Below are 25,999 nucleotides of genomic sequence, written 5' to 3' on the forward strand. Positions count from 1 at the left end.
GGTTGAGTTTGCAGCATCTGACCAATCACAGACATGGAGACACCCTGCAGAGCAACTACTTCAACATGGAGAAGACAATTATTTTTCAAAATATGAAGAATTAAACACATCATTCAGGGAAAAAGTGATGGCAGAAAATCACCAACTGTGTTAATGCATAAAATTGTGAGATTATACGTAATAATGGAGCATCGACAGATGGATCGGTGCAGCATCTGCAGTAATGCGGACTCTGCGCCGGTCTGTCGTGGTGAAGAAGAAGCTGAGCCAGAATGCAAAGCTCTTGATTTACCAGTCGATCTATGTTCCTACCTTCACCGATGATCAGGAGCTGTGGGTCGTGACCGAAAGAACGAGATCTCGTATACAGACGGCTGAAATGGGTTTCCTCCGAAGGAGCTCGGTCATCCGGGAGGGGCTCAGAATAGAGCCACTGCTCCCTGTTGAGGTGTTCCAGGCACGTCCCTCTGGAAGGAGACCCCGGGGAAGACCCAGGACACGCTGGAGGGATTATATCTCTCGGCTGGCCTGGGAACCCCTCGGGATCCCCCCTGCAGAGTTGGCAAATGTGGCTGGGGAGAGGGAAGTCTGGGCTTCCCTGCTTCGGCTGCTGCCCCCGCGATCCGACCCCGGATAATTGGCAGAAGATGGATGGATGGATTTCCAGTTTGCTTCTTATTTGTAAAATCAGAGAAATAAATGCAAAATAAATCTATTTCACCTTAAAATACCACATCTTTAAATTCATTCATTCATTCATTCATTTTCCAAACCGCTTATTCCAATTCAGGGTTGCGGGGAAGCTGGAGCCTATCCCCATCTTTAAATTATCATATTTTTTTTATATAAGTCAATTTTACTTTTTTTTTCTTTTTTAACTTCCTTTCTTCCTTAAGAAGAGCACATTTCACTATGAGAAGAAAACTCCCTGCCTCTCTTTCAGACATGCACATCCACAGGGGGGAGTTTCCTGTTTTACAGAGCACGGGCAGAATGGGAGGAGTGAGGAGGAAGAGGAGGAGGGCAAAAGAGGGAGGAGAGGAGAGAAGGAATGTCCGAGCTGAGCCATTGTGTTTGGTTATCGCACGACCAGAGAGGCGAGGGAGGAGGGACTCTGCTGGGAAGCAGAAACTCACTCTGAGGGAGGTGTGACTGGCTTGCTCAGTCATCGGCCGACACGCAGCAGCTCTGCCATGCCTGGACTTCAGCTGCTGAGCCGAGCTGAATGATTCCAGCAGGATTTCACCTCAGAACGACAGAAAGATTCAACCTGGAAGCCAGCTGGATCCAAGTCCTGGGAATCCTGTTGGAGACCTGTTTTTCCTGACTGGATTAAATTAGAGCTTGGAATCCTTATTGACTGGTCTAAAACCAGAACACCTGATCTCAGATCTGATTGATTGATCACTGGTCCATTTAAACTGAAAGAAGCTTCAGTATCTCACAGATCTTGTAGATTTGGGAGCAAAGTGACAGACCTGACTGCTGGGAATCCTAATTGACTGGAAGTTCATCTGATTTGACCCCTGATCATCTGATTGGAGGCTCACTTTAATTGTTATTGATTAGTTCTGCTGATTGGGACAGGCATGAGTGGAGCAGGGAACGTGGTGTGTGAAGGGTGGCTGCGGAAATCACCACCAGAGAAAAAGCTCCGGCGCTATGTGAGTACTTCACATCTCTTTCTACAGCTTTTCTTTTCTACAGATCAGACTTCTCATTTCCCATTCAGCGTGCACTTTGGCATGCCAAGCATTTCGGACTTCAGGGTGGCGCTGCACAGGACCACTGGCAGTTCACCGATGCTCTCATGAATGGTTTTTAATTAAATTTGAAGGTTATCTCCGTGCGTCATCACTATTGACACAAGGAGTCATTTCCTAAAGTTGCACTGTCATATTTATAAAACAATAAAAGCTCCTGCAGAGCGCAGCTGTCAGCTGCAGGACAGAAAGTCCTCCTGGACTTTAGTTGGACCCAAAATACGCGATTTTGTAAAGTATCCCAAAAAATCTAAAGTTTTCTTTTTAATGTGTGTCTTTATTTGTTGACAGAAAGTATGAAAAAGTACTTTTCTTTGTGGCTAAACTACAAAAATGTTAAGAGCATGCGTTTCTCCTCACCGCCTGGCTTTGTGCCAAGCCTGGATGCCAGACTCGGAGATGTTTTTCATTTTTTCTCCCCATTTTCCCTCAAAGTAGGTGAAGGAGGAGGGTTGAATTAAAAACAACCTAAATCACAACATCAGCACAAGGCCGTTTGTCCAACGGATACTCAGCTTGTTCTTGGGAAACGCAGCGGCTTATTTCCACACACACACACACACACACACACACACACACACACACACACACACTGCATTTCTGGCATGCCTTGCCAGTGAGTTGTGCTAATCTCATCTCTCCTTTCCATATTTTTCTCTTAATCTTCCCATTTCCACAGAAAGCCTTTCTCTGTCCTTTCTGCTCCACTAACAAACGTCTCTTTCCCTTTCTCTTTCATTCCTTTTGCTTTCTCTTCCTTTTCTATTGTCACATGTTTTCCTTCCTCAGAAGTCTGCATGTGTGAGGAGCAGAACGGAGAAATAAAGATGAAATCATTTCCAGGGGACAGTAAAAACCACATGGGAGAGAACGTGATCTCAGTCTGCCAAAACGACAAAAAGCAAAAGTTTTGCTGAAAGTGTCACAAAGTTGTGCAGATTTTACCGGGAGGTCCTCATTACCCATCATCCTCTTCTACAGGTGAAAGTAAAGTGAGGCAGAGAGGGCTTCAAACGAAAAGCTCATTGTTGAGACTGTTCATACAATCAGCCATGATGTGTGCATGCACACACTGTCTGGCCAGCTGGGTTTCTATTCTTAACACAAAAACACACACACACACACACCAAGAGGCCTATAATGGCAGCAGCAGGCTCCACATGTTCATTGGTGTGTACTGGGAGAAAGTTCGTAAAGTCTACCTCATCGAACACTCCCTGCTCTGTTGAAGACTTTGTGTACGTGTGTGTGTGTGTGTTATGTAATAAACTAATCGCTCTCAGCTGGGTCTGCTTGGAAGAGGGGGTCGTCCCTGAAGATTTAGATTTGGAAACACACTGATGGAACAAAACCATAGAGAATGATGTAAATTCTGTAACCCTGAGTACAATAACAGATGTATCACAGATACACCCATCGGGTCAAACGGAGTTAAGGACCGGCCGGATCGGCGAAGGTTCTCTGTAGCACACGTGGTCTGGCTAAGTCCTGGAGTTGTCTTTTCCTCTGATCATGTCCTCAGGCCACTTTCATGCAACTGAACTTCACAGGTTTCTGAGGACACTGATAACTTGATGAACATAAGTGAGCATATTTAAGGAAAAGTTATAAAACATTCAGACTGGAGTGTACAATATTCAGCAGCTTCTTCAGCCTGCCAGGAACTCTGCGATCGTTCAGAGTCTAGTTTAACAGTTTAGATGCTGCTTCTGAACCGTATTCATTTTACGGCAATGTCGTACTAATACCTGGGTGGTCGTGGCCCTTTGTGTAAATGCACCCTGAGGATAGCATTTCCTTATCTGGTGCACATGTACCTGGCCATTCGTCTTCTTTTAACTGTTCATTCATTCATTTTCTAAACTGCTTAATCCAATTCAGGGTTGCGGGGAAGCTGGAGCCTATCCCAGCCCACACCCTGGACAGGTCGCCAGTCCATCGCCACACAGAGAGACGAACAAGCACTCACGCTCACACTCATTCCTAGGGGCAATTTAGAGTAACCAATTAACCTAACATGCATGTCTTTGGATGGTGGGAGGAAGCCGGAGTACCTGGAGAGAACCCACTCATACACGGGGAGAACATGCAAACTCCACACAGAAAGGATCGAACCAGTGACCTTCTTGCTGTGAGGCCACAGTGCTAACCACTGTGCCACCGTGCAGCCTTTTAACTGTCATAGGGGCTAATAGGGCACAGGAGAGGGTGGTTGTGGGTGGGTGGAAGGGGACTATGGATGTATGTGTGTGTGTGTGTGTTTTATCTATTTGATGTAAATTGTTTTATTATGTGAAGCACTTTGTTTTTTTTTTTGTTTTTTTTTTGCACGAAAAGTTATAGAAATAAAGTTTGATTTGCTGAGATTAATATTCAGTATATTCATGATGGAAATTTATGACCCCAGCTGCGTATTCATTGCACTTTGTTTGCAAAATAAAAGTGATATTTGTAATTTTCGGCAAACAACAATTGCGATTTGCAGGTGTTTCCATCGAACAGTGTTTAGTGCATAAGCCTCTAGTCAAGTAAAATTTCGTTCCTCTCCAGATTTTACAAGAACTGCGTCTTTTTCAACGTAGCCACGTAGCGTTACTTTGGGGTTTTCTACTTGCTGCAGAGAATCTGCTCCGGCTTTTCGAAGCTTTTCTCCCTCATTTTCTTTTCTAAGACTGTAAAATTTGCTGTTTTTTGCTCCACATCGCGCCATCTTTACTGGAAATGAACTGGTCACGACCCCCCATGTCCCCCATCATGTCCAGGGACACGGAAATTTAACAAAAAGTGTTTCTTTTACATTTAATATGTTTCCTTGTCAAAACATCTGAAAACCCCGTCATGAGAGCGTAAAAAAGTTTTGCAACATTTTCTAAATAGAGGTGTTTCCATTAGGGTTTTTTTTGTGTGATCACAACAGCTTGCAGCTTTGGTCTTGGTTTTTGTTAGCAATGGTGTTGGTCACAATTAGCATAAGGAAGCTAACGTAAACACCATTACCTAAACACATGTCTGTAAACATCTTTAAGACATTAGAGACCAAACATTTCATGTTTCTGTTACAAACATGGTTTTTGTTTCTTCTTAAACCGTGACTCGTATCAGATCATGTTAGAGTTCACAGTTGCTAGCTGAAAGCATCATAAGGCCAAATGTCAGTGTGGTTCTGAGAACACAGTACTAAATGTGATGAAAACATTGAGAATAAAGGCAGTAAATGTGAAAATGAACCACGGAGAAATTGTTATTCAGGTCTGGTGTTAATTTTGGTCCAGAGGCAGGAAGGGGGAAGTGTTATTTCAGATCTATTGTACCCACTTCCTGCAGGGGTCGAAGGTCAACGGTGGAAACATAATGAAAATGTATGGAGTTCAAGACTGCAGCAGGAAAAAAGGCTTATTAGTTTTGAATGTGCAGCTAAAATGTAATATTTTAGTTAAACAGTCAGCACAAAGCAAATCTGTTTTTATTGCTGTTTAATGGTTACGTCACCAGTAACAAATATAGACAACATGCTTTTTTTTTTTTTTAACTTCCAAATGAAGTTTTCTTTCCAAATGTAATGATAAATACAGGAAAATATATCATGCTTCAAATTTTCATACAGATTATCAATAATCCTGATGTTTTTAGTTGTCTTCTGTTTTTATCTGATTTTATACTAACTTTATTTACACACGGCACACGGAGGTAAAAAATCTCCTTTGTATATTCAAGTTCTAAATGTCTCTGTGTGCATCTAAAAACAGGAAATACATTGTTATTTTCCCATCAGAGGAAACTGTTTTTACAAGACGGCATAAAAACATTAAATGATGGGAATAAGACGTTACCAATGACAATATATGGAAATTGCGCAAGACCTTCGCCTGTTGTAAATATTCCAAGTGTTATTATTTACGCTCTTCATTGCAACACTCTTGTTAAGCTCCATGGAAGCTTCAGACATGCTTTAATCCACTTCTTATCTTAGCTTTTCTACACATGTAGTGGAACGTTTAACCATTTTTCCTACTCAGCTGTGGGAATTTGTACAGAATAATCTCCATCTTTTTACAGTCTCCTGCTTGATCCATAATGATTAAATGCTGAATTATTAACTTTATCAGAACTGACTTGTCCTCATCTCACAGTATTTGTTCTCTTTTCACTTCTTTTACTCAAGATAACTAGCCCAATTAGTTTATGAAAAAAGCTCATTCATTCATTCATTCATTCATTTTCTAAACCACTTACCAATTCAGGGTCGCGGGGAAGCTGGAGCCTATCCCAGCTGGCTTTGGGCGACAGGCAGGGTACACCCTGGACAGCTTGCCATTCCATCGCAGGGCAACTAAAAAAAAAAACAAAAAACAAAAACTAAATACTAAAATACTAAAAAAGTTGTAAACACTCATTTTACAATGACTGTGACCAAAGAAACATGGCAGCTACAGTCTGCTAGACGTCGTATTGAATAAGTTAATAATGGTTAATAATTCATCCTCAAGTCCAACAGGAAGAAAGATCAAATAAAGGTGGTTTACGATGCATCATTACTTTATATAAAATAATAGCAGACTTTCCCATCATTCAGATGTTCAGTTCCTGCAAAGTGGCATGAACGATATAACTCTAGCTTTGACAAAGGAGGTCATTCTTAAATGCTGGGCTGGATCTGGTTGCAGCACTGGTTTACAGAACAAGTTATTTTAGAATTATTTATTTCATCTATGCGAAAAACTCAGGAAACATTGATGTCCTAGTTCAGAAGCAGATCCTCTTATTCTTAAAACAGGAATGTTTACATTAAATCCAACAATAGTTTATACATGAGAATGAGACAGTTACACCATCTGCATGATAAAAACAATCTAAAAATAACTTTATATACCATTTTATCATTCTTTCTTCCCCAAGAAGATTTGTTGACATTTAAGGCAATAAATTCATTTGCCTTTTCATTGGGAATAATTTGCCATCTGTCCTGAATCCTGTCTCTTCTCTGAGCTCCCTCCAGCGAGTAAAAGTCTGTCTGATGTTGACATGTCTCATCTCTTGCTCTGTCACAGTCTCTCTTCATTTTCCTCATTTCCTCCAATAATGTCTTCTAGGGTTTCTTTGTTTTAGTATCCACGGCGCTCATTTAAAAGCTGGCAGTGGGTTGATGTCCAGTTGCTAGCTGAAAGGCAACCTGCTTCTTCTCTGTCCAGCCAGTCAAGTCATTTCTTGTTCAATGTCCTTGCTCGATCACATTCTTTCCTTCTTTCTATCTTTTCCTCCAATAATCTCTTGTTTCTTTGCTGAATGAGCCCTGATGGGAGTTTAAGACAGCCAGTGTGTTGAAATTCAGTTGCTGGCATGCGATACTGCGCTGTAACGCAAAACTAAGCAACCACGTGTTCAAAACAGGAAAAATAAAGTGTCAAGCTGTTCCTCAGGCTTGGGATGCTACAGGTTAACATGACATCTGCACAGTAACTTTTACTTAATTCTGCTTGTCATTATTTTAATATAATTTATGATTTTATTGTGATTTTATTTGTATTTTCTGCTTTTAATGTTTCATGTAAAGCACTTTGAATTGTCGCCTACATGAAAGATGCTATAGAAATAAACTTGCCTTGCAGAAATGTGCATAATGAATGAATCATTCACAAAAATCTCTGCCTCCAATAGTTAGTTACACCAAAGAAAGAACAATTTGATAACTGTTAATTCATTTAAGTGCATAGGCAACTATTTTGGGAGTGTATTAAAACAAGAAAATGGTTAACATTTAGCCTAGTCCATAAACAAATCACCACAAAATACATCAGTCTCTCCAAAATAAATCAGCTGCTCCCACAGACCCCGAAATATGTCACCAAAATGCAAACAGTTTTACAATTTCAGGTGAGAATATGACACTTTCAGATGGTCAGTGCCTTGAGATTTCTTGGACCCAGCATGTTGTGTTTTGTGTTCCCTCCATGTCCACATCTTCATTACGAGGTTAAAACAAACAAACTGCTCAGACGGACTGGGAGTGCATAAACTGGTGGATTTCCAAATAACTCGCACAGACGTTTCTTCAATTAGAAAGCGTAGAAAAATATTTTCATTCACGCTGCTGCTTTCATCTAGCCAGCAGCATGAAGACAACTGATCATCAAACACACTGAGGGGGGGACAGAATAAACACACACTTCCACTGCCATCTTTTCCCAGCATTTCCTCTTCAGCTACTTCCTCTTCCCGTCTATGTTTGGAGAAAAGGAGGGGGTAGATTTGTTGTACTCTGCTTAATTGCTGCACACTTCTGTACCCACATGCACAAGCACACCCACAGAGATCTGGGCCTGTGGAGTCCTGTTTTTGTTAAACGCTTCTCAGTGGGGATCAGAAGAGATGGATTTGCTGGACTGGTGGAAATGTACTTCCATACGAGCGGGTCATGTTAGCTGCTGAAACAAAAGAACAAAGTTTACTCTTCACTGAGTTATCTCTCTCTCTGATCTGTTGAACTAAAAAAAACTGATTCTTCATGCTTGGATTCACACCTTTAAAATAATTAGTGTGCCTTTTTCACTCTACCCACACATTAACACTCCAAATGTACTCTTACACAAAGCCAGTAACTCAGGTGATGAGTCATGTCTGAAACGAGGTGCTCACTCACCAACCCTTCCCATGGTGCTTAGTGGATGATGGCAACAGCCAGAATGTGGTGTCAAACTCTAGCATTTCAGATTCTGGATCGCGTTCACATCCGCTGAAATGTGAAGCTTTGACATGGGAAAGAGGCGAGTTGGTCGTGTGGGAGGGAGGAAAATGAAAAACATGACAATCTGAACTTAAAATCTACAACCCACTTAAGTCTTTTCTTCAGGAAATGCGTGCAAGTCCACCAGAAAAGTCTGAAGCTTTTCCATATTCCCATACTTTCTCATTCTGTCTAGGCGTGGAAAAGGCGATGGTTCGTGCTGCGCAGCGGCCGGCTGAGTGGAGAACCAGATGTCCTGCAGTACTACAAGAACCAGCAGTCCCGCCGACCAATCAGGACCATCAACCTGAACCTTTGTGAGCAGGTACGCCAACAACAGGACGCAACGGGACACAAATGATGTTTCACCAGATTTATCCTCTTTACTGTCGCTCCTCCAGGTGGATGCCGGTCTGTCATTCACAAAGAAGGAGCTGGAGAGCAGCTTTGTTTTTGACTTGAGGACGGAGGAGAGGATCTGGTACCTGGTGGCAGAGTCTGAGGAGGACATGAACCGCTGGGTGACGTCCATCTGCCTGCTCTGCGGCTTCAACCCCACTGATAATGGTAGGAAAGCTGATACAGATCAGAAAATTCCCTGTGTCCTGGTTGTTTAGCATGTGAAATAGTTGTGTGTGGGTGTGTGTTGTGCTTGAGTCAGTGTGAAAACTAGTAGGTGGAGAAGAGAACATGCAAAAAATAAAAGGATGGATAAAAAGCTGCTTTAGGATAGTGAGTTTAAGAAACTAAGTAGAAAGTACAATTTTTGGATTCAAGAGTCACTGAGATGCAACATTTGACACCATTTAAACTTAAAATATGCTTTTCTGAGCTGATATACAGAGAATTATTTTATTCAATTCAACTTTATTTGTATAGCGCCACTTCACAACAATGTTGTCACAGGGCACTTTACATACACGAATCAACATACACGTAATTTCGAGCCAATTCATACATATCCTATAATAGAAACCAACTGGAGCTGTCCGGTCCCTGTACGACAGGTGTCAGAGCTTGGTCCGCATTGCCGGTAGTAAGTCGGATTCGTTTCCGGTGAGGGTTGGACTCCGCCAAGGCTGCCCTTTATCACCGATTCTGTTCATAACTTATATGGACAGAATTTCTAGGCGCAGCCGAGGTGTTGAGGGGATCCGACTTGGTGGCCTCAGGATTGGGGGGTGTATCATTTTCTCCTGTAAGAACAAACTGCTGCAGAAATGTCGACACGGATGACGTGGTCCTGTTGGCTTCATCTGGTCGTGATCTCAAGCTCTTGCTTGAGCGATTCGTGGCCGAGTGTGAAGCGGCTGGGATGAGAATCAGCACCTCCAAATCTGAGACCATGGTCCTCAGCCGGAAAAGGGTGGTTTGCCCTCTCCGGGTCGGGAGTGAGGTCCTGCCTCAAGTGGAGGAGTTTAAATATCTCGGGGTCTCGTTCACGAGTGAGGGAAGGATGGAGCGCGAGATCGACAGACGGATTGGTGCGGCGTCTGCAGTAATGTGGACTCTGCGCCGGTCTGTCGTGGTGAAGAAGAAGCTGAGCCAGAAGGCAAAGCTCTTTGCCAGTCGATCTACGTTCCTACCCTCACCTATGCTCATGAGCTGTGGGTCGTGACCGAAAGAACGAGATCTCGTATACAGGCGGCTGAAATGAGTTTCCTCCGCAGGGTGGCAGGGCTCTCCTTTAGAGATAGGGTGAGGAGCTCAGTCATCCGGGAGGGGTTCAGAGTAGAGCCGCTGCTCCTCCGCATCGAGAGGAACCAGTTGAGGTGGCTAGGGCATCTGGTCAGGATGCCTCCTGGACCTCTCCCTGTTGAGGTGTTCTAGGCATGTCCCTCTGGGAGGAGACCCCGGGGAAGACCCAGGACACGCGGGAGGGATTATATCTCTCGGCTGGCCTGGGAACGCCTCGGGATCCCCCCCGCAGAGTTGGCAAATGTGGCTGGGGAGAAGGAAGTCTGGGCTTCCCTGCTTAGGCTGCTACCCCCGCGACCCGACCCCGGATAAGCGGCTGAAGATGAAGATGAAGAAACCAACTGATTGCATCGAGTCATGACTTCGATCCAATCCCCCATCCTGATCATGCTCACGGCGACAGTGGGAAGGGAAAAACTCCCCTTTAACAGGAAAAAGAAATCAGATGTCTGATGGAGTTTATCTCAAATACATAAAACATGCTGACGAAAGCAAAGCTTATACATATATAGAGAATGCAATTTATTCTCCATTTGCTCCAGAAATAACAGATTTAATCCTCAGAAATAACTGATTTAATTGTGTTTTTTTTTTTTTTTTAAGTCAAAATCCCAGCAGTGGATTGAGACAGAAACAAAAAGGTGTAACAAGAAGGCCATTTTTATTTTATGTTCCCATTCTGTGTTGGTGCTATTTGTCCCCTACTGGCAGCTGTAGTCTCTACATGGCAGTGTGTCATGGAGCTTCTCTACCAGTTCACACAACGTATGAATGAACAGATCTCTGTCAGGTTATCCGGGGAGGTCATGATAAGCCATGGATAACACATACATGCAGACATTTTGGCCAGGAAACAACAGAAAATGTGACAATGTCCCTTTAATGAGATTATATATGATTACAATCATACGCAGAGGTTCTTCTGGCTCTACAAAGATTACATAGTCTGGCTCGGTTGATGCTAAGTGTTAAACTTTCCACTTCACCATGATGAATCATAGGTTCAGTGACAAACTGGTCACAAAGGAAGATTAAGTTATATCACAACAGCAGAGGCCTAATTTCATGTCCTAATAATCTGGCCAAACAGAAGATTTCATTATTTTTATGTACTTTTTATTTTACTATATTACTTAGGTTTAATCTTATTGTTCTAATTATTGTTTTACAGAATTATTGATTTTGTTATTTTATCTTGTGTGTCTTTATTTTATCTTTTTAACCTTTTAGCTCCAGTGTTTTTTTTCTTCCTCATGAGGACCCTCCGTGTTGGGGGCTGCACCTGTTTGACTGACAGGGCCGTTGTGGTGGGGGTCATCCTGCCGGGGATGTTGGTAGGGGTTCTGCACTGCAGCCATATGGCTGTGATGTGGACCCCGGCCAGGCGTTACCTGTGGCTGCACCTCTGTTGGTCCTTCCTGGGGCAGCTTCTGACATGGACGGATTCCCCAGATGTAATTTCTTCACAGCAGTGTCAAGCTGGATACAGATGACAGAATCGTAAAGTTATTAGTTTTTATTTTGGCATCAATGGTCAGGGGAAGGGTTGTGTGTGTGTGCCTGTGTGGGTAAAGTGTGTGTGTTTTAAATTTGAAACTGTTTTTAATTTTTAATGTTAAGCACTTTGATATGCTTTTGTATGAAAAGTGATATACAAATAAAGTTTGATTTGATTATCATTTTATTTAAAAATGAAACTTAAATTGTTGTGTTTCTTAAAGAAAAAAACTGGCATCTGCAGGACATAACTCACACTAACCAGTCAAAACCAGTGGTAGAGATTTAGTTAACAGCTGGTAACATAACTTCTTTGTATGATCACAGATATATTCTTTTTAATTACCTACATAAACTGGACAGATGTGATCCAGTTTGGTCTGGTGATGTGATGACACGTTCTCTTGTCGCATTCAGACATCTTAGAAATAAACCTGCTTAAAGGGGTGCAATTATGGTTTCTCAAATTTTTTGTGCTTTCTACAGTGTTAGTGTTGAATCCTCATCAGACATGTGAACGGCACTGTTTTTTAATCACCTAAACACGTTTGAATTTGAGTTCCAGCACTTTCTCCATTCGGTTTCCATGGCGACGAAAAACGCGTCGTATCACAGAGTTTTTTCTACTTGGAAATCCTTGTGACGTCCCGGGGGATAAGGTTCGGTGATTGGTTACCTTCTACTGGTTAACAAGGGCATGTACAAATACATCAGGCGGGTGGAAAACGTGGGATAAAGTTATTTCCAACGATGGCTGGTGAGTTTACCAAAGAGAGACATCCTGCTGCATTCGTTGCTGTGGGTTGCTGTTTTCCACTTCGTTTTCAGGGTCTGATTCAGGTTCCAACATGCAGGGCTGTATGCTATGTGTTGACATTGTATGTTTTTTTTTTTTTATTGAGTTCATATTAGCCTAATCCTTCTGTTTATGAGATGTTACTATGACGGTGAAAGCAGGTGCGGTGTGCGCTCCCGATGTAGTCCAGTGGCGGGAGGCGGGGCTTAATGCGGAAGAGTCTGAATCCACATGTTTTGCCCACAGGCAAATCTGACAGCCTACAGAGAGGGTCGGTCTGAAGTAAATAAAGCGATTTGTGACAATAACTCGATCAATCCCAGCCCTTCTGGTCTCAGAAATAAAAATAAATTAGCCTGAAATGCACATAATAGTTCCACTTCAAACTTATTTCACCTTTGGGATCATTTTTTTTATTTTACTACAGTTCCAGAAAGACCTTCTAGCTCCAGCTCTTCTTCAGGGACATCCATGACCACGACCAGTGGCATCTCCATGGTAACAGGATCGGTACCACCCCCGTATGATCCAGTGAGTGTTCCACACCTGGAGCAAGACAGCACAGAGGACGACTACCTGTGGCTATCGAACTGCCAAAGTCACATCAGGTAAACAAATCCGCAGTTCCACACAGAAGAGACGGAGAAATAGATAAACTACCTATTTCCTCATTTTTCTCTTCACATAGACACGGATTTAAAGGCAATGATTTCGCTTAAATATCTTAATAATAATAATAATTTCTTCTAATAACATTCTTTAATATCATTTCATGGTTTTTGAAGGTGTGCAGAGATCTAAATCTAACCTTGTTTGACTAAGTGGTGACATACTGACTGTTTCAAGCATTAAAGCAAATAAATTGCTTTACAAATGACACAAACCGCATCTGCTGGGACCTGTTTACAGTCTCGTGGGATTTCACGGTACGAAAGGAATTAGAAGCAGCTAATAACAGCTTTAACATAGTTTGTGACTCATGTGACCTTTAAAGATTACCAGTTAATACCAGAATAAAGGTATAAACAAATATACAAACGTAATCAAGATGTCAACCCTACAGGTTTAGACGTATTTCATCTGAACACGGATTAGATCGTTAGTTTTTGTCACGCCTGCGGGCTTTTTAAGGCCTGGTGTGCCAGAAGTCTGCAAGATGCTTCATCAGACACGTTTTGCATTTCTGCAGACTTCTGGCACACCAGGCTTTTCTTGTGTTGATGTCATTTGAACAACAAGAGCAAAAATTTGTCAGAAAAACATTAACAAAAGAAAAACTTGTTTATTTCTTCCTCCAGGCCTCCTTTAGGTTCCTCCACCTCTCTTGAAACTGACTACGACAACCACTACGCGCCACCTTCTGCCACCTCCTCCTCCTCTTCCTCTTCCTCCTCTCCTTCCCTCCTCGCTTCGTCCTCCTCTAACTTTCGAACGGCCCCTTGGACGGTGGCAGCGATGAGTCCTCTCAGCCAGTCCCTGGATGCCAACGTGACCCCCGACATCCAGAAACGAACCGGGAGACCTCGCTGCCAGCCTTCCCCTCATCCCAGGAAGCACTCTTTAGATTTCCACCTTCGTCCTGTGACGATACCTCTGGTTGATGACACACACACCAATGTGTATCCACATGCACAGTTACTGTCCAGCAGCTACCAAATTCCTCGTCCAGCCTCCACACCACAGCCTCCTCCTCCTCGTCGCCCGTCTTCTACACCCAGTGTGGACTCCCTAACCCAGGCAGAGCTCCACAGCTGCATCCCTGCTCCGCCTCCCCGGCCACCCAAGCCATTTGCCATCACAGCCCACGGAGAGAACTCTGTGTATGTAGGACCTGTCACGCTACCCAGAACCAACTCCGAGCCAGAGCAGAGGGATGGATGTGTGGATGGAGGATATTTACCAAGGAGCAACACCATCAACACCCCAGGACGGACGCACACAAGTAAGACAAGAGCGGCATCCTGATTTTCATTGTTTTTTGTCACCAGCTTGACGTCTCAGGTTCAGTGTTTCCAAGTGTTTTGTAAATCGTGTGAAACCAGACGTCATGAATGATTGTTGAACTACTTTTATTAGAGGCCACATAATGTGCATAATGCATACCCTGCTTTAGAGCTGTGGTTCACAAACTGAGGGTCAGGACCCTGATAGGGGTCACAAGATGATTTCTGGGGAATCACCACATAATTTGTAAAAAAAAAAATTTAAAAAAAATTTAAAAAAAGGGGGCGTTTATAAGGGCTGTCAAAATTATAGCGGGGTAGGTAATTTTGCACATTTTCTTTAGACATTTTCTTTATACTCTGGGTGAAGTGGTTCCTAGTCTATACATTTCGTAATCATGAACAATAAGTAATTTAGTTATACCCCTCAGTTTACTGTAAATCTGTAAAAACTCTGACCAATCAAAACTTTCGGACCGAACTGAAATTGTTCATTTCTTATATTTCGTAAACTTCTTCTCTCGGCTCCCCTCCTCCCCTTCCTGCATCGCATACCTGATAGCCACACCCTGCATATAAACAGCGTTTTAGAATGAAAATACAAAGTAGTGAAGAAGAAACTCGGAAGACAAACATGGCTGAGAAAAAGCAGGAAGGATTTCCCGACCCAGCTTGGTTTATTTGCCTCCTCCCGCTAAACAGCCGAGAAAGAGAAAATCGTTGGTAGAAAAAGCTGCGAACTAGAAAAGCACTCAGAGAGCGCAAACCTCCGCCATGGCCTTTAAAAAGTTCCTGGATCCAAACAGTGAACCGGATCAATGCCCAAATTAAACTAGTTCTTCCTTTTCACATTTCCTGAAAATTTATTTAAAATCTGTCCACAACTTTTTGAGTTATCTTGAACACAAACAGATAAACTGGTAAATACTTGACCTCCTTGGTGGAGGTAAAAAAAAAAGCCTTGGATCATACAAGGAGCAAAACCAGAGGGGGAGGAGCCAAGACAGGGCCACTTCTACATCCTGCCAGCTCCCCAACATGACCTACCCCAGCTTTAAACCAGTCATAAAATACGGAGGAATTTAATAAATTAGCACCTTAACTTCATACACACATTATACATGCAATGTTAAACATCTGAATTAGGCTTCATGTCTGTGAGAAAAGAGGGTTTTGGCCATGTAGCTGTCGTGTGGCGGTGAGGTGAGCAAACACCAGCATACAATATGTTATTTTTGTCTCAAGTTTAGGATCCACTGCTGTCGAGTTTGAGACACATGACTTCAAATGTCCAAAGAGTTTTGCTTCGGTATCAAGTTAAGTGCCAACAAATGAGGAATCCAGTATTTCACACTATGATCAGGATAAACCTTTCCAGACCTAAAAGTCATTTCAAAATACCTGTATATTTCTACATGTGTAGTAACCCTGATCACCTGAACTGACTTCTCATAATAAAACCTGATGTTAGAGCTGTTAAGTAAGAAAGATAGAAAAGATAGAACAAGTTTAATGGCAGGAAAACATTTTTTATTGCCGTAACTTTTAAGTGTTTGCACATAATTTGCTTGAAACGTTTGTAATAACGAAGTGATTTCCCATTATTTAGCTTTTCTTGCTCCAAACCATCTCTAGAGATAAAAATAGCTGCTAAATGCTTGACTTCGCATGCTACATTAAAGTTTAATGGCTGAAAAGCGACTTCAGCTGATGCACACAACATACCTGCAAGGTGGTAACCAGTTTTATAAATGCTCCTTTGTCTCAACATTTCTAACAAATTTTCAAATATACATCAGGTTATTTAGATATCTTTCACAAAGACAAAACAGACAAATGAGCTGCCAATGGAGTGATGAATATATTTGGTTTTTTATTATACTTTTATTGAGAAGCTGATATTTCCACAGAATGGCTGCTGAATATTAGATGCTTCTGTATTTAAAATGTAAAGACTAAAACAATAAAATTGGATTTGTAAAAACAGTAGCTTGCATAAGTCCTTTTTAAATTTATCATATATCAACTGAGTCTCAAATTATTTAATAGTATTTCTGATATAAACTGGAAAAATTGACTATGAAACGCTGTAGTCAGCGTGCTTTTTTATGCCTGTAAAAGTTTCACATTTCCTGAAATAAAACATTAGCAAAAGTTTTATGCCAGTTATAGAAAACACTGTTTCCCATCTAAACATTCGTCTTTATGAGGCATTTGTTGTCCTTTTAACACGTCGCAGTGTGTACAACTCTATGCTCCCTACATATGTCTACATACGGAGCAAACCTCGTGGCATCTGTGGTGTCTTTGGCATGTGCAAAGGACTGTATGTTTAGAGAACACAAAGGAAGGTCAGACGAGTCTTTGAAATTGTGCAGACATAACGACAAAGTGTTGTGAAGGCTCCCTAAACAAAGAAACAGTCTACAGCAGCCAGAAAAAAACCTCCCAGAACAGCAACCAGGATCAAACCTTCAATTTCAAAAGCATTTCAATGCAGACTTTTATTGTAAATCTGCTTCTTATATTTCTGCAGAACTATTTGTCATGGAGGTTAGGAACATGCCACCATATAAACAAAAGCCAATATCTTTAAATTTAAACCGATGAAGAGCATTGATCGGCTGAACGCTGAGGTTGCATTACCAACAGGTGCTAGAGTTGTAACCTCGGGACCTCAGAAAAGATCAGAACACTGCCGTTAAGAGGCTTAACTGTGCTGAAGTAACAGCATTGACGGATTATTTCCTCACAGCTGAAACACTGTGTGCTCGCACCATAATTTCATTCGTATTAAACGTGTTCCTAAGATGAGAACCTTGACCATTAATTCCACAAAGAAATTCCAGCAAAAACTCTTCTGTAAAAATCAATTGTTAAGTTTTGTGTGTGTGTGTGTGTGTGTGTGTGTGTGTGTGTGTGTGTGTGTGTGTGTGTGTGTGTGTGTGTGTGTGTGTGTGTGTGTGTGTGTGTAGATGCATGCTCTTCATCTGTACGTGATCAGACATGTTTTGTACACAAACATTTGCTTTTACCAGCATCTCTGCACATCTACACTCAGATCTGGTCAAGCTCTACTTCCTCTTCACAAGCCTTTACAAGCCTAAATGGATGTTCAAACTACACACATATGTTTCTTTTTTTTTTCCTTTCACCGTGGGATTTCTATAAAGGGGGTGCACGTTCTTAGCAGCAGCTTCGCTGCATTAGATAAGAAAAAAAAAGTTGTTTTTGTTTATTCGGATTCATTTTGTTCTACAAACAATATCGGAAAAAACGTCATTGATTTGGAATTTGTCTTGCATATTTATTATGGATGCACGATATATCAGCTTAAATATATCAATATCGGTTTAAAAAGTGAAACTGTGGGTATTTATTTCTGGTTTGTTATGGATGTTTGGTATGTGGTATTTATTTAGGCATGTGACAGTGATGCAGCACAGCATTGTAGATAATTATAGGTGTGGTTATTTTTCACAATGTAGAAAAATACTCAAAACGCAGTTTAAAAAAATGCAAAGTCAAAGTGATGCAAGTTCGTCAAACCTTTCAGTACAACCAATTTCATAGATGATCTGAAAAACCACCTTGCAGAAGTTCCAAAACAATGGTGTGAAGCTAATACTAACATTAACTTTGATCTTCGACAGACTTTGATCATTTTAAACCTTAGAAACAAAATAAATCAAATCTTGATTATGAGCCATAATGACAATAATAACATCAGTATCAGACAATATCTACAAATCGGTGAGTAGGTATTCACAGAAAAGCTTTCCGATTAGCCACTTAATAATAATTTTGTTTGAAAATACAACTGTTTTCTTTTTTTTTTTTAACGTGTCCTTACTGTGTTTCAGGCTCCGAGCCCTTTTTCATTCCTCGGTCTCTGTCGGACAGAGCAAGCATGTTTGAGTTCAGCGAAAGCTTCAACAGTTACTTTGTGAGTTCAAACTCAAAACAGCAAAAATAAAACGCATATATTATATTTCATTCCCCATCTTCTGCTTTCAGCTCTGCTTCTCAGTTTATCTTTTGTCAATATCTGCTTCTGTATTCGTCTCCCAGTTGAATAAAGGCATGGTTCCTCTGGGCAGTGTTTGTTCTGAGGATGATGACGTGGATGAAAACTATGTCCCTATGAGTGCTGCCACCACTGAGCCCCCAGTTGCTCCAAGGTGAGATGAGATGAACAACTGGTTCCAGTGAGACTGGGACTCCATGCTGCTTGGAAATCTATTATTCATCAACCTATTTGTAGCATGTCAGTATTTTCTTACTTCAATCTGCAATTCTTCTTCCAGAGCGCCCCCTGACGCCCCTTCTGACCAGCTTCAAGACAATAACTACGTCCCCATGACCCCTCTGACCCCTTCCATTCCCACTTACCCGAGCCCCGCCACTGCTGACTTGGCGTTGTTGGGACGGCAAGTGCCTCCACCTGCCCACATGGGTTTTCGCAACTCCCCGCTGACTCCAGGGCTCCCCCTCACCCCTCCAATCCGGATGAGTACCAATGGAGGTGAAGTTGAAGCCATGCCCCCTCCGATCCACCGCAATCTGAAACCACAACGGAAAGGTAGTCGGAACTGCTTGGGAGCATTCAGTTTGCCTGTAATGGGACATCCCACTTCATTATGACTGGTGCTTTACAAACCAACACAGGCTTTAACATGGCGAACACTGACCCTGTCTGTCTGGATGGAATATAGGTTGTCTGGACCAACATGCAGACATTTAATATCTTCATTTTATTAGACCATTTCACATAAATGTGCTTAAACATTTACATTTAGATTGGGAGGTAACTTAAACTTCAGTTTTTAGCGAATACGCATGGCAACAAGGTTAATTTATGCAATTGAGTTGGATGTTTAAAAAGACAGGGGACAGGGTTCAAATGATGGCTGCTGTGATGAAAAAATAAATCTGTCTGTTGTTGCTAAATCTATCCATGTCATCCAGAGCATGATTGGTGCAAAGGCTAATTCTGCAGACAGTAAATGCTTGTTCTCCTTCGTAGGGGCTTGTGCCAGTCAGCCTGTGGAGAAAAACAACCATGCTGCTGGAGATCCAGCTCTTAAAACCAAAGGTACAAATCCCAGCGACTGAAATGAGAATCCCTTCTTAAACATTCAGAAAAGAGTTAGTAGATAAGGCATCATCTTTTATTCAACTACTACTAAAATATTTCAGCACAGAGTCAATGTTAGGCATAAAACAAACCAAGCTTTCCGCTAACTAACCTTTCAGTTTACAGGAAATGTCTTCAGTGTCTTATATTGTCTACTTCATGCTCAGTTGTTCTCATTTCTGTAGCTCTGTTCTGGTTGAGCACTTTCATTTTGTTGCATATTGTTGTCTAATGACAATAAAGTATATTTGGATCTGCTCTTCTAGCTAAACATCCCAAGTAGTAGCAGAAAAAGAAGTAGTTGTAAAAAATACCGGCTTCTAACAGAAGGCTTTAACATACAGCAGCTATAGCACTGGAAAGACTTGTTTTTTTAAATGAAAAACCAACATTCCTCACATTCGGGAAGAATGTGACACTTATGTCCACTACATCCTGCTTAATGGTCCATATGGAAGGAAAAAATAGGCTTTATACTCAAAAGCTAAAATTATCCGATTAAGTCATATATAAACTCATAAAATCGCTTTAGTTGCTGCACTTTTCTTCAACGTGCTCTCCCGTTGAAACATTCCTGCTGGGTAACTTGATACTCAAACAGGACAGAAGTGTGACTCACATGACACATCAGACAGGACTTCATCCTGAAATGTTTCCTGTACGAAGCGACAGAATCCTCCTCAGACGATACGAAGCAAAGCCGCCTTTCAATCACAGATGTGTTCAAGTTCAGTTTGTAGCTCAGGACTTCCCTGAATCACTTCTAACTTGCAGAGTTCAGGCAGAAATTAAAAGTACTTGGTTGAGGTTTAAAATCTATCGTGTTAGGGGTTTTCTTCACAACCACTAGGTGTCCTACGTCCTTCAGATGTAAATGGAGGCCAGTTGTGGCCAGCAGAGGGGACCATATCTGGGAAAGAGAAAAGCTCTCTTTCCCCATCAGCCAACCAACTGGCTGAGAAGAAAGATTATCTTATGTATGTTCATTTGAGTGTTTAACAGATCATATGCTAAAGTGTGTGAAGTTCTTCGGGGGCTACTGTCTTGTAAATTTTTAGTGTATTCCTGCTTCAATGGACCAGACTCAAATGAAACGGATCTAACAGCCCATAAAGGTCTGCATAATGACTTAATTGGAGTCAGCTGTGTTGAAGCAGAGACGCATGGAAAACTTGCAGGATTGTGGCACTCAAGGACCAGCGCTGGTTACCCCTCCACTGAAGGGAACCATATGAGTCAATCCTTAAAGTTTATGGAACTGGTCCGCCTCTCTGTGGTTACACCTTCAGGCTTGGATGTGCTTGCAATGTTCTACACAGCAGCAGCGCCATGTCCAAGCAGGAACCTCCAGCAGGTAAAAGTAAAGCGTTTGCGGTGCCAAAAATCGCAGTTCACCCCTTGTCTGCTTGGCCAGGGATGGCCGAGTCCAGTCCTCAAGATCTACCATCCTCCAACTTTTAGATGCATCTCTTCTCCAACACACCTGAATCAAATAGCTGCATGCCATCCGGTTCTGCTAATGAGCCTTTCATTTAACTCAGGTGTGCTGGACAAGGGTTGCACCTAAAAGTTGCAGGATTGTAGATCTCAATGGCCAAACTTTGAAGCACTATAGGCTCCAAAAATAGAGCAAATTCCCACAGAATCCCAAGTCAAAAAGGCAAACTTTACAGCATGAATAAACATGTTTCCAGCCTGGTTCAGAAAAGTATTTTAGGTTTAATAGGTCAGGTTTACCATCATAACTTGTTTGTGAACAACACATTGCTTAGCAACAGCCCTTACAGAGCTCTTTCTGAACTGAAAACCAAATTTAGGAACTGAAGAATTTTTTTATGTGTAAGCACATAAAAAAAAATTCATAACTCAAACTTTTTAACCTGTTTTTGCAGTTTGATGAAATGAAATATGAAATATGAAATATGAAATCTTTCATTGCATCACTATGTTTTCTGAACCTCAGATTGTCCATGTGGGGAAAGAAATATCACTTAAAATAACATCTCAGCAGTCTCTCAACATCAACAGACTGAAACTTTTTCAAACCTATTAAATGAAACCATTTCTCTTCCGGAAGCGGCCGATACGTCTCTCTTCTTCCACTGGCCCTTTCTGTTTCATGTCACATCTCCCTCGTTCCTCTTCTGCCTCTTTGAGTTTTAATTATTTACCTGCTCGCACTTTGCTTGACAAGGCGGCAGTGCAAGATCCTGACAGCGACACACACGCAGTTCCTCCACAACACATGTCCTCCTTTTGCACAGTAAACACTGAGTCACCTTTCCTTGAATTACAGGAAATAATGCTCTTTATTTTACCTTTTAACACCATGTTATATTTATAACAAGTGTGAGAGTAATCAGTCTGTGAAACAATGTGCATTTCCCTTTTTGCACCGTGAATGTTTTTCAGATGCATTTTCTTGGTGATTTAAGCGCTCAGATTATCATGTGATTAATATAATTTAGGTTACAGAGATCCAAGATGTCAGAGCTGGGCCTGTTTAGCTTAGCTTAAAGCAACACGTCATAAACAGAACAAAACCGGTACCCAGTAAACATCTTAATGCACATTTTATCTCACACATAAAGCAGCTTTTATTAATATTCAGCAACCTGCCAAGCAAGCCAGTCCCTCATGTTACTATGACACGAGTAGTGCAGTAAGTTAATTATTATTCATTCTGAAAATATGCTCTCAATAACTAATCTTTTTCTTAAATAGTTGACAAAGCAAAGCACTGAAGTCAGTAAATCGTACAAAAATCAATGTGCTACCTCTGATAGGAATGTCAAAATATACAAAAGTAAAATTTCCTCATTGTAGGATCACTAAAATCTTTTTATTGAAATAAAATAACAATTTTTTCAAAAATCATTCACTATTTTTCAGTGTTCTAACTTGTTTTAAAATGCTTTTTTTTTTTTTTTTTTTTTTTTAAATGTATCTCTTCATGTCTGTCTCCCAGTGAAGCCAGCTCCTCTGGACATCTCCACGGCCCCACAGGACTGGCAGGAAGTCCCGCCTCCCGTACGTTCTCCTGTCACTCGAACCTTCACACGAGGGTGAGCTTGTGAATGTTTGCATGTGTGTAAAGATAAAAGTTTTACAGCAGTGTGTGTGAAAAAGGATTTACACTTGGAAAACACTAAAAAAAAAAATCAGGACGTGATGATGTCTGCACTGTGCTCTGCTGCCACCTTGTGGAAATAAAGGGGTACTGCAGCATGTTCCAGCTGCTGGTAGCAAACTGGACAAATGGAATAAATAGGTTGTACAAGCCTCATGAAATATAGAAAATAGAGAGATGAGCTCTCTTATGAACCCTAAAAAAAAAAATCTTATATTTATCAAATAAGTGTTGTGCAAAATAATTTCTTATAAATGAATAATGAAGGAAATAATGAGATATATTATTGTGCGTTTCAGTCCATCCAGTCGACGGTCAGTCCAGCCGACCTCTGCCCAAAGCTCCTCCCCCTCATCAGATTCTGATGACACGGATGACAGCTATGTTGCCATGACAACCTCCAGTCTCAGTTTTAGTGCTGGAGAGCCGGTAAACATCATAATATTCTTTTTTTCTTTTGTTTTCAACACTTCCACTCACCTTTATTTATTTGTTTTACTACCATTCAGATATTTGGACCATCACTTTATGGACTGTTTGTGTTTGCAGTCCCTCAGACTTATGCTGCACCAGGCTTCAGAGGGTGGAGTCAGCAGCCCGATGCTACAGAGGGCCAAACGTGAAAAGCAGGTGGAGTATTTGGACTTGGACCTCCACACTGGACGGTCAACACCTACGAGACAGGTAACACTGCAAACAAACATACCCTAAAGTATTATTTATGTTTATAGGTTGACGTATGTTTGATGATCCAAGGAATAAAAATGATAAGATTTTGACCACCAGATGGCAAAAGTTCACTCTTTAATCCCATAACTTTTGCTTTCCTCTCACATCTTAATGTTACATACAAAGAATATTTCCATTTTTCTTCCAGCAAATAAAAAAAACAATAAATACAAGCTGAGATTTTTACCTTTTTTTTTCCCCATGCGTGTTCCTGCTGAACCAGAAACGCTGTACAGCTGAAGGTGGAGCCAGCTGCAATGAGCTGGGTGGAGGGGGCGAGGAGCGTGCACGTGGCGAGCGCACACGCGTGGACTATGTGGTGGTGGACCCTAAAAGGACCAAGGCCCTGAAAAACACCCGCGAAGCATGGCATGATGGGAGAATGTCCACGGAGAAGGAGAAAAACTAGACACAGGAGCGTACACGCTGTTCAGAAACAACAACAACATCACCCATGTCGGAGAAAGACTGTTTTCACTGGTGTAATTCCCACTGTCATGCCAAATCTGGCAACCTTAAAACAGTTTTCCTTCACCAGAACATTTTATTTCTCACATCTTCTACATGGTCTTCTTCATTTCTGCTCCACAACCCCAACTACTGCGTTACAGGCCGCGTCAGTCCGTAAGAGCCGAGCATGAGCACTAGAAATGTCCCCAAATCCCCAGAAAAGTAAGGTTCACTTCGGTTAAATGGGTCAATTATTTATTGCTAATGCTTATATAATCACTTTGTGACAACGTAAAAAACCTTCCTGGTTTGGTATGAGGATGATCCAGTCTGGTCAGAAGTAGCAGTGCATGAATGAATCGCCTCTATGTGGCCCAACCTGATGAAAGACACGTTGCTGCTTTCTTACGAATGAATGAGACGTGTGTCAACACTCATTAATGCATTAGAGGAATTTCTCCTTCACACACTTGAGCCTGCATTTTGATAACAGATGAAAGACCAGTTTTCTTTGATGGAACTTGCTGCACAAATATTCTGTAAATCAACATTGATTTAAAGCTATTTCAGGCAAATGACCTGAACTACTGAGGTGCAAGTCAGCTGACTTGATAGTTCTCATTCTAGTGTGTCGTTGGCTCATAAAAAGCTAAACTAAGGTCTCAGGAGGAATTTCTCCAGTTTTTTTTTCCTATTAGTAGTTTGTTTTGTTTAGGACTTAAATATAGAATCTGTCATAAGATCACCTGCAGAAACCCGTGAATGTTGACAAATCAAGTAAAACCATGCATGAGTTGAAACTGTTACTCTCTAAGCATCACGTTTCCTGTCAGAAAAAACAATAGATGCTTTGTTGATTTAAAACATCAGATTAATCATTTTCTAATAAACCGAATCCTTTATTGACTGATTTCAAATTAAAATGTCGTAATTTGTGTGTGGTGAAAAATGCAGTCACAGTCAGAATAAAGAGTACAAAGCCACTCCTTTGGTCTAGTCGTGTGTTTTTACTGATGAAATAAGATTTTAAGCCATCAGAAACGTATGCGCATGCTTTGACTGCTTCATGCTGCAGACAGTTTTGTAAAGAGCAGGAAACAGTTGCCTTTAGCTCTGCTCCTCACTCACCTTTCCAGTGGCTGAGCAAGTTAGGAATAGTTGTAAGAAAATTGTTAAATTTGGCTTTAAATGATGCTGGTGCGTGACCACTTCTAAACAAGCTGCTGATGGGAGAATTAAGGAGGAACGACGGCAGACAAGACAACATTGGTGGAAAGAAGCTAAACAGTTTGAGGACAAGACGACAGCAGGACAAAAATAAAAACGAGCTAGAAGAGAACAAAATACCTGCAGTGGTGAGACTTCTGCAAACACCAGGCAGAAGCGACGAAGAGAAGCCGAAAAGCAAAAGTAACAAAAACAAAGATGGAGCAAAGATTTCCTGCAACGTTGAGATGAAAACAGAAGATAGAGGAAACTGAAACACACAGCAGTGTAAAGATGAAAGCAATGTAGTAAAATATGCATAAAAACACCCATTCAGTTTTACACATCAGCTGGATACGGCTGCAGGGTTAACCCTTTCATGCATGGATTCATATAAAGCAACATGTTTTAAATACAGTGTTTTCTCTCAGCAGACATATGCAATGTTACTTTTTTATTAGTAATATTTAGAGTTTATCATAATTATTTAATGTATTCTGTAAGATATTTATAAATTATTATATAATCATATTAAATTATGTAAATCTTGTCTAAAATACATCTGTATCATTTTCTTTTCCTATTTATCTAAAAGGCAAACTTGTTTGATTACATTATGTTCAGTTATGTCATATATTTGTTTATTCTCCAGTGAGTGGAAACATATTGGATGACTCACTAACATCTGCTGAAGTGCTTTGTTTAGAAAAATACCATCCTCATTCATGAATATGCAAGAACAAAGCTTGTAAATAGGTGTCCACTATCTGGCCACTATGCATGAAAGGGTTAATCCCCTAAACGTCTGTGTATTAAGCATAAAATGCTGTTGCAGCAGAGGACGTGCATTTCTTCTAAAAATCACCGTCTGGACAGGATTTTATCATACATTGGTGCTTTATGCTGTCAAATTTAAACTCGGACACAAA

At 41.2% G+C, this 25,999-nt stretch overlaps 1 protein-coding gene across 1 annotated transcript; it reads left to right on the forward strand.

The window, feature by feature from the left end:
- Positions 1–1,212: 1,212 nt before the first annotated feature.
- LOC306768919 (GRB2-associated-binding protein 1-like) lies at positions 1,213–24,743 on the forward strand. The gene is made up of 13 exons (XM_079257395.1): positions 1,213–1,664; positions 8,681–8,809; positions 8,886–9,051; positions 12,903–13,083; positions 13,774–14,417; positions 18,282–18,364; positions 18,490–18,599; positions 18,726–19,000; positions 19,445–19,513; positions 22,524–22,620; positions 22,985–23,114; positions 23,235–23,369; positions 23,638–24,743. Exons 1-13 carry the CDS (start codon positions 1,590–1,592, stop codon positions 23,821–23,823), a joined length of 2,280 nt encoding a protein of 759 aa, XP_079113521.1. The 5' UTR covers positions 1,213–1,589; the 3' UTR covers positions 23,824–24,743.
- Positions 24,744–25,999: the final 1,256 nt, after the last annotated feature.

This window comes from Telmatherina bonti (genome assembly GCF_933228915.1).
Source record: "Telmatherina bonti genome assembly, chromosome: 18".
Lineage (NCBI taxonomy): Eukaryota > Metazoa > Chordata > Actinopteri > Atheriniformes > Telmatherinidae > Telmatherina > Telmatherina bonti.